The sequence below is a fragment of the Alligator sinensis genome, unplaced genomic scaffold (assembly GCF_000455745.1).
Source record: "Alligator sinensis unplaced genomic scaffold, ASM45574v1 scaffold1192_1, whole genome shotgun sequence".
Lineage (NCBI taxonomy): Eukaryota > Metazoa > Chordata > Crocodylia > Alligatoridae > Alligator > Alligator sinensis.
Window position 1 is genome coordinate 983113 of NW_005842376.1, and position 10227 is coordinate 993339.

Sequence of the window (10227 nt, forward strand, 5' to 3'; positions counted from 1 at the left end):
AGGAATGCCAGTGCTGAGCTGGTGAACTTGCTGATTGATTTTGGAGCAGATGTTCGGGCGAGGAATGCAGAAGGCAAAAAGCCAGTGGAGCTGGTTCCACCAAACAGTCCCTTAACACAAGTATTTGTGCAGAAAGAAGGTGCTCTTTAACATTTTTTTTGTTCAAAATTAAAAAGAGAGGCCTGTGTTAGCTTTTGAAAAACGGTGTGTTATTTTGTTATCTGGCACTGTTAGCAACTCTCCAAGTGACTGTGTTCTGTATCATGAAGCAAAACAGACAATAATGGCTCAGTTCTGCCCTAATTACATGAACACAATATCCATAATTTGTGAGTATTGCAATAATACTTTATTGGGATCCCAGGCTCCTGTGACCTCCAGAACTTGTTCAAAGCATCTACAGCAGCAGCAACTGGCAGATTTCTGGAGCTTGCCATAAGGTACATACAAACATGAGCTTAGGAGAAGACATATTAGACAGGAGAACACTTAAAAATCACCTGGGTTCTTTCTTCTTTCTGATTGCCAGAACTTGGGAGCAGCTGTAAATCCACTGAGGTCAATGTTTCCATTATTCTTTCAGTCCCTTCATATCTGTGTTGCACAGGGCTAGTGTTTTAATCCAGAAAGAACGTGTTAACAAATTTGAGATGATCATCAAAAATAATCAATAAAGGAATTGGGTCTGGCTATTAGAGAGCAGAACTGCACTCATTAACTTCAAAGAATGTTAACTGTATGATATGAGACCAAAAACTGCTCTGGAGACCTGTGTGTCAATCTAGTTGGTAAAGTTTTAATACGTGCAATTGAAAAAAAAGGTTAAGGGGACTGCAATACCTACTTTCTATTCCTTGACTTTTGTTTTTATTTTTTGGACCCAAACCGTAAGAAATATAACAATGTGTCTTTAAAATGAATTTTTATGTTGCTTTTTTTGTAGGAGGCTCTAACATGCATCTCAAGAGATGGTGCAACAAGTATATGTGCTAAGTCCTACCTTCTAAGGTCCTACTTATGTACTACATAATCAGCCTATCCAATCAGTAGGACCAAATCTTACTTCTACTTTTTTTAAAGCAGCTACTATCTATCTGTAAATCACAATGGTTACAACACCCTCCCCCGCCCCCATTATTTTTTTTACTGGGTAAAAATTACCCTCATGAATTCTGAGGGAAAAGTTATTTACCATTTACTGGACAGATTGGAAAATTTTCTCTAGCTGATACAGTTAATTATTATTGTAATATATTGTTTTAGGCTTTCTCATTGAGTTAGGAAACTATATTTAGTATTGCAACCTGGACTTTCAGAAGGAATATAGTAAAAGAATAGGTAAGGTACCTTGCTGGAGTCCAGAGGAGTAAGTGTGAATTCTTCTCCAGACTCATGCCAAAGGCTTTCTCTACTTTGACCCACCTGCAAATGGGGTCTTGTTTGTTCAGTCTGGGAAATCAAAGGCAGCCATATGTGATGCTCCTCACATCACCCCTTTGTGTGCTCTTAGCTATATAAGCCAGGCTGCTAGGCTTCGGGGAACATTCGAGTCCCTCTTTTTTAACCTGAACTTCATTATATTAAACAAGATGTTGTTAACATGATCCACGACAACAATAATCTAGTTCTATGCTGGTGTGAGTACCGAGGTCAGTAGTTATATCAATGTAAAACTGGAGTGATGCAATAAGAAATCAGACTGTGTGCATCTAATACATAATGTTAATAATCACATGGTACTGTATGCAGCAACCATTTCTATTTCCTATGTAATCTGTTGTACACAAAGCTATAATGTTAGAGAGCTCAAATCCTCTCTACATTATGCTTCTGACTCATGCTGCATTTGTCCTGTTTATCTGAGATAGTTTATCATCTCACACATGCTGCAGAGCCACATGCAATGTTGCATGGGATAGACGGTAATTAAAACTTTTAAGTGAATTTCTGATTTATGTGTGATTGAAGTCAGTAATTAAAAAACTGAAGAGCATTTTGCTGCTGAGGAGTATTTTCCAAATCTTCAAAATCCCTTACCTGAGTAAGTTTCAGGTTTGCTGGCAGCTGATTTTTAAATTGTTGGGTTCATACAGCTGAAGCCATGCTAATGCCATTCTCTTGTTTAACTCTGAAGTTCCATTCCTGCAGCATTACTTCCTTCTGGCTTAACTCAGATTCATTCAACAAGCATCATGGTTTCCAGCAATGGCAGCAGGTGAGCTATACTAATTTCTCCAACCCTGTGTTGCTTCTTTTATTCCAATAGATGCACCTGGTGAATCAGACTTGGCTTTCCTGCTGTTGTCTTTCCCTTTACTAGACACATTTTGGAAGGCTTCAGCTACCAATTCATTGGAAGAGCAAGGTCTAGCTAGGGGATTTTGCTACCCTAAGCTAATTGGCCAAGGTTTCAACCCACAGTCCCTAATTCAGTATTTTACTGCAGCAGCTAGTGGCCACGTGTGATAAAAACAGCCTTGTATGTGGTCTGGAGAGAACTACATAAAGAAACAAAACTGAATCACAGGCTTAAAAGAATGAGCTCCTTCATCCAATTCTCTAGGCAATGGGATTGATTTTTTTAAAGTCAACTTTTCTGTTTCTTTTTTTCTTTTGTTGGGTAAAAGCTTTCTGCTTTGGGATTTTTATGAACTTTTAAGCACTTGAAAGGCAAGATAACACATTTAAGGTAGTAACACAAAGACCACTTTATAGTGTGATGGGCCAGCTTTGTTTCAGTCAACTACAGTTCCATCAGTTCAAGTAGGACCAGAAGTAAGCCCTAATGTGTAAGCTGGATTCTCCACTTTGCACTTTTTGTAGTTTGTAAAGCTTGTGCAGAGTAATTCAAAATGCTGCTGTTCTGACTTGGGAAGTCTTGCATTTCTCTTGCATAGGCATAAAGGGCTACATAAAATAGAAGAGTGTAGATTTCCAAGCCCTGTGTATCGATCAGTTTCTTTAGTGCTTTTTTGAGGCACTTGTCTGCCGGCTGACAAGGCCCTAGTCCGAAAGGGAGCCCAGCCAGCTGTGAAGAACTGTTGGGAAAGTGGTGGTTAGAGTGTGGGAAGGACTCGGAAAACAGCTGCTTTTGAAGCTGCTAGTCTAGTGCACAGTCTTTTTAGCACCAGCTGTTTCCATTGGTACTTTCCTCTTGCTTACCCACAGTTACTAACAATCCAGCGAGGAATTCTCTGGTTACCACAAATTCTTCTATCTTACAGTTTCTTTTCTAAAATCTTAACCAAGACTTTTTTTTGAGCTGGCCACATTATCTCTGATTTGCCTTTGCTCTCTAAAACACCTCTCATAAAGCTGCTGTACTCTTGTACTGCTTGTACCCATCCCACATTGGTACTTTCTATCTTCCCCTGCTTGTGTGTGTTCCTTATCTACTCTTGTAACTTTTGTGGAGTTCTCCTTACTGCTGTGCTTTATCAGATAGCTATACGAATAACACACTGTGTGATTAAATATTAAAATTGTAATTGTAGTTCAATATGTTATATCCTTAATGAGAAGGATAAGCCCTCCAGTGAGCATGTTATGCTATTATACTTAAATAAACCACATTGATTCCTTAACAGGACTTGTTTTATCAGCATGGGGCCATTTAATCTTGAAGGTTTAAATAAGGGATTATATAGTGTTTCTCTTGCTTTGTGTTTATCACTGCTGTACAGTTAGGAAATACTTCTGGAGAAAGCAGTGGACTGCAAACTTGAATCTCACTCAGTGGGAAAGGATTTTGAAGGAAACATTAATCATCTCATTTTCAGACAACATAAAATTCTTAACATTTGTTATACAGCTTATAGGAAAATAATGAAACTATTAATCATGGGTGCATAATAATTGGGACTGACTGGCTGATTCAAAGACAGCATGTTGTGTCTGTATATTCTTGGATTGAGTTTTCCACCCTTACGTCTTGCATGATCATTTAAATGTACATGGTGACTTAAATTGTTACCACTAGTGTGAGTGAGGGGAGAATTCTGGTTTGGTGGTATGATACCCATTTTGGACAGCTATAATGACTACACAGTTTTATATCCATATATTTTATAAATAGATTTGTGTAGCTGAATAATTACATCCCTTATTTTGATTAACTACTTGTTCCTACCACCTTCTTCCTACCAGGGTGGAATAATTGCTAGGGTTGAGAGCTTCTAGGGGCCTGAGTGACAGGAGAGCTTGAAAATGTTGTCCTTAAGTAGAACTGGCATAGAATGTACTACATAAAAGCTGACCTTGATGCACAGCCATCGTTTCAGTTCTGCGACAACAGATCTGGGATCAATCACTTGCATAACTTGTCTTGTGGCATCTTTTCCCAGGGCCCTTGTCTTTGATGCAGTTATGCCGCCTGTGCGTTAGGAGCTGCTTTGGATACAAACAACATCATAAAATAAATGGACTTCTACTGCCGAATGAGCTGAAACATTTTCTCCTCCATGTTTAAATGCCTTTTATTTAAAGCTATATCGATAAAAATGAAGCAAGGTTTGTCATGGAAGTATATCGTCACCAACTGTTGCAAGTTTACTTGATGATTTTCCTCGAGCCTCAACTCCTGGAGACTTATACTTGGTTGAGAAGCTCAGCTTTCATTTTTCTTTTCCAAAAAAGGAGGTAAGTTATCATCTCTTAAGGCTGCAGAGGAAAAAAAAATGAAAATGTGACCAAGCTCAAAAGCCTTTTAGGAAGCTAATAAAATGACAAAACACTCTACCCCCGAACAAAAAAATCCTACTTTCATTATTTTTAAACCAGTCTCTTGAGTCCTGATATATGGTTTTTGAATGCATATGGTGGGCAACAGTGCAGTAGATAAATATAGGTACTCATACTAGTGTAACGCAAAGAACATCTGATTTACTGAATACTAAAGCCTCAGTTTAAGTAGAAGCCATCTAGGATGTCTCCACTGGATATAGAAGACCTGCTAACCAGCCAAGCAGCTGGGGAGATTAAGCATGAGATAACTGTTCATTTCTTTGGGGCAAGTAATTCAGCCACTTTAAAGATGAAAGCAGAATTTGCTGAGCATGCCTTTCTTAGACAACTAGTGTAAGAAAGACCGCATCCATTATTTTACTATATGAGTATTTTTTAAATTCAGTTTCTAAATAGGAAGCATGAATGAATTCTTAAAAGAATTAATATGCTGGATTTTCAAAGTGCCCAGCACTAAATATGGATGAGCACCAGCCAGCTACGATCTATATATTCAAGCCATCATCTGAAACAGCTAGAGATTGGCATTTTTTTCATTGCAGGCTACTATGTCACTGTTGTTGGTAAGTTCCTGCAGTTGAATTATAGTGGGAAAAATACTTTTAATTATCCATTAAAAACACTTATATTTGCTTCTATTTTGAGCATAAGGGTTTCATCTCAGTATAATTTCTCCTTCAAGGAGAGAGTTTTCAAGGACATGTAACCTCTACTCGACAGGGAGTAAATATGCTGTCTCTCTATGAATATTAATTGAAATTTCCTAAGGATTTATCATTGGGTCAACAAAAATAATGTCTTCATTTCCTCCCCTACCCTGCCAAGAAAAGTTATAAAAAAGGGGACATTTTAAGGTTGAGATAAGAATCTGTCTTGAAAATCTTTCTACTGTTTAGTAATACAAATAGCTAACTTTAACCTAGATTCTTATAAGGAATAATGAAAACCTCTGAATTAAAACGAACCCAGGAAGTTCTTACAGAATCAAGATGGAACAATTATTACTTTTTCCTTGCTGTCTTCATACATAAACAAGAAAATCAATGTGATAGTAATCCGAGTCTGTTTCTTCTCCTGTGGTGTAATTTAGACATTGGTCAAACTCAAGAGATGACATTCTGGCTCTACTCAAGCCTCTCCTCTCACAACTGTGCTACAGACTCTTGCCAAAAATATAAAATCTAACAGGTAAAATTATTTAAGCATTTAAGATGTTCTTTTGGGAGAAAAGGCTGATTATAATGCAATTGAATGCTAGTTTCAATTCGTTTGGACCAAATCATAGCTATAAGGATGTTTTGAGTCTCATAGAGTTAATGGATTTGAACCAAAACACCAGATCTCAGTACCCCAAATTTGGGGAAGTCTGCATTGAAAGCTGGATCCAAATATGGTGGCTTGGTCTCATCACTAACTCTGAACTATGATGCTGCTATATTGTATGTAAGCAATAATGTATTAGGTGCATACTTTTCTGGAAAACTGCCACTGTACCCTGGTGCTATCAGTAAAGCATCTATGTAGATTCAAGCACAGCAATTCAGAAAGATATAAAGCTTTTGGAAATATTTTTTTCCTTCATCTATTCAAAGACCTTCCTAGGCTTGAATTTCCCATGCAGAAAACTGACTGATAATAATGTACAGAATATGGGATATCAGAAAAACCTCAGCATTCAGCAAGGGTGGAATTAGAAAACGTTGTAGGGGGTTACACAAAAACCTCTAGCATGTAAATGAAGGACTGACAGCTTTTCAAATACAAGCGCACATATTTTTACAATGTAGATGTGATGTTTTTACATGGGCTGACTCACTGGGTGCGCAGATGCTACATCTGCATGCTCATATGCACCTGTATGCTGTATTTAGTACTTGGCTATGCAAAATGAACAGTTGCATCCCTAGTGAAACTTACAAATGTGAGCTGTCAATCTCCTGTGCCTGAACTTGATGTCATGTACACTGAAGACAATGAGAGTACTTTCATCCATTTGAATGGACTTTGTTCTAAGCCCTAAGCCACCAGAATTGAAGACTGAAAATTCAGTTCTCAAAAACTTTAGGACCATCAAAATTTTGTATTTTTTTCAGTGATTTTGGCACTTACTTTTAAACTTCTAAATTTGTAACCTTAATACGCATGTTTGTAAATCTATGCTAATATCATAATATGTTTCAACATATCTAATACTGTAGTGAGGATGTTTTAGCTCCATTTTCCTTGGGAGAAGAGGTTGTTTCTTTGTTTTATTTTTTTTTAAATCTCAGTTTGGCTCTGTTTACTTGAATTTTTTTTTAATCTTATATAATTAGGTTGAAGTCTGTGTGCTCACTTTGTCTCACTTCAGTATGTTTACTTACTTTAAAATAATTTGTGATTGAAGCTGTTCAATTCTAGTTTTATGCATAAGCACTTTTCAAGCTGTAAGCTGTAAAAACTGGATATGTTGTCAATTTAGTGAGGCTTGGAGCTTTTAATGAATTTGAAGTCATTCCAAATCTTACATGGTGTTTGAAAGTCTGGCATGAATATATTTTTCCAGATTCTATGCTGTTATTTTGTGGAAAGATTTTACTTCAGCAGCCTAACAAAGTATTCAAACCAAGGTTGCATATTCTGTTTGGTCAAAATATATTGTTTATACTCTGCTTTGTTTCCTTTATTTTTTAATTAGAACAGCAGCTTTTTGCTATGTTTAATAGTATGCAGTCTGGCAATAAGATTTGAGTAGGATGCTTATTAATTGATTAGAAGTATACAGGAGGGCCCGTAACATAGACAAGACAAAGACAGACTTCTTTTATACTTTGGCTCAAATTCAGAAGTGATATCTAAGGGGAGGGTTTGACATCCATAAATATTCTTTCACCCACTTAGGTAGGAGCAAAAGGAAACACAAGGCCCCTTGTCCCACATATTGCAGAGCCAGGGAAAGGTATAAGTTAAAGAAAATAACTTGCTCTTTGTTAGGCTTCCTATGGGTAGCTGTTCTCTCTTTCTGGTTGCTCAACGAAAGTACCAGAAAAGAAAAACTTGAAATTCCTTCACAAAGCTAGTCCCAGAAAATTAAGTAATGTATAGAAGAGCTACATTGGTTGTATATCTATATGAGTTGGACTTTGGTAACTGTTGGGAAGTCTGGGCTAATTCTTCTCAAAGAGTTTATTGGGAATCTTAAGTTCATGTAACACATGGACCAAGAGGATGGGAGAAAGGTGTAAATTACATCAGTTTAATTTCTCTTTATACTCACTTCTGCATATCCTTGCATACTGACCCTAGAGAGAGGTAGTTAGCCTTGTTAGTGCAATGAAATAGTAATATGGGTTTTCCTCAATTTGAAAGGAAGGGCATTTTATTGGATCCAGAATTCCTCACAAAAACCCTTGAACCAAACACTTGATTCAATCCTTTTAATCTTTTCTAGTACTACTAATGTGTCAGGTAGTTGGAAAGAGGTGTTCTTTGCTCCTCAACAAGTGTAAATATCTGTACTCCTAATATACTTGTTCTTTTCTTTCAAGTCCCTAAACCTTCAAGGCAGAGTTGTCCTTATCTTCCTGTTTCTCTGTTGTCTCTAAAAGTGAAACCACTTCAGTGATATTAACTTCTTATTTCCAGATGGAAAAAAGGTAAATAAGGGAAAAGCATTCTTAACAGATTATTAAAATAGAGACTGATTAGTATCCAGGTACTATGTTAATTTTATATGAGAGAGAGAGACCATACTCCTAAGCAGAGGTATGAAAATATTCAGCTCTGTATTTTCAAGATCCAGTGCTCCAGGACATCACGTTGCTCAACTTTATATATCTGCCTGGAGAGAATATAGTGATTCTCACAATACAGAGCCTTCCCCTTCAACTACCATCTCAGACAGGAAAATACATTGCTTTGCTTTACAGCTTCCTACTGGCTATTTCTCTGTACATTGCATGATTATCTCTCAGTCCATGGTACCTAGTGCTGCTTGCAGTTCCCTTGGGGATATTTAACCTTCATGTGTATAGACAATATCAGTTGCTGATATATGCACACTGAGGATTCCCAGGGGAACAGAAGAAAATCTCTGAAGTTGCCTTTATATAATCAGCAGCTGCAAACTCTTATTGTAAAAGGAAAATATTTTCTATTCTGATGCTGCTGTTTAACATAATAATCTCTATGTGACCATCTAGCAATGATGTTTCTTTGTCTGAATATGCCAAGTAAAACATTTAGGCCGGGGGTGGCATGAACAGCCTCCGTGTGATGCACACAGCAGATCAGGGAGGGGGCAGGCAGAGCAGCTGTAGATAGGGCAGTAAGCAGAAGACAGAGCAGGAGATCTGGGCACACAGGACAGGAAGCAGGACACGGAGTAGAAGATCAGGCAGGAAACAGAGTAGGAAGTAGAAAGCAGAGCAACAGATTGGGCAGAGGATGAAGACTGGAGTGGCACTCAGAGGGTACAGGGCTAACTTGTGGCATGTTTGCCAAAAAGGTTGGCCCCAATTGGCTTAGGCTTTCTCTTCATCGCAATTTAGGGGAAAACCTGAGGGCTGGCTCTGGTCCATTTACGGGGAGAACATCTTAGAATGATTCTGGCACCAGTCGAGCTTGAACCTGGAAGCTCTTCTGACCTTTGCACCCACCCAACCCCTTGCTGCGGTGTGTGCAGAACTCAGATGGGTACAGCAGGTGGTAGATACAGGAAGCTACCAATGTCCATCCCACAACTTCCTGCTGGTGACTTCCGGTCCTTTTGCATGTGAGATCTTTTCTCTCTTACCTATAATTAGAGCTGAGAACAGAAGGGAAGAAACAAATAATCAGCATGCTGCTTCCTCGAAGGGTTGGGCTCCACTCGAAAAACAGAAATCACGAGATCTAAACAGCAGAGACTGATGTGGCTTGGGCTGGTGGAGTGACCGTCAAGGTGGCCCTACATTCCTTGACCACCTGACAGCATGTTTTTTTCTTTCAGGACACTTTAGAAAAGGTTGTAAACCTTACACTTGTTAATAGTAGTAGGCAACTTTAAATGCATGTTCTTTGCTCTTCAGCTGCTTCAGCTTTGAGTGGGCTAAGAGTTTGCAAACCATTCACTTATTGAATTTGTTAAGCTTTTTATTTCATTTGGTAGAGAAATCAAAATCGGCCCAGATGCTGCCGAGATTTCTCTGTCCCTCAGACGCTTGAAGTCATTAATTTTAAATACCGAGAGTCAAACAATAGGATACTTTTCCTTTGCTCACAGTTCCAAGTTTTTTTATGGCAGTACTCATCCCCAAAACTCTCTCTTGGGACTTCAGTATTTAATGATTATTATTTTCCTAGTCATGCTATAAGTGCTTTTCTGGGGGCTTGATCTGTGCATGTGATTGTTTTGTTGTCTGAGTTTGTTAGCAGAACAGACACAAAATTTTGTAAATGTAGCCCTCTAAGCCTTTTCAGCCACATTGCACTTGAAACTGAGTACAGAGCCTCATGTATGTATTT

General features: G+C 38.1%; 1 protein-coding gene across 1 annotated transcript in view; it reads left to right on the forward strand.

The window, feature by feature from the left end:
• Positions 1-8261, forward strand: part of LOC102368965 (ankyrin repeat and SOCS box protein 9) — a 29521-nt gene extending 21260 nt beyond the window's left edge. Inside the window, 2 exon segments of the mRNA XM_025210851.1 lie at positions 1-139; positions 2135-8261. The exon segment at positions 1-139 is cut by the window's left edge and continues 24 nt beyond it. Coding sequence (XP_025066636.1) covers positions 1-139; positions 2135-2169 — 174 coding nt within the window. The 3' untranslated portion in view covers positions 2170-8261.
• The last annotated feature ends 1966 nt before the right edge of the window (positions 8262-10227 follow it).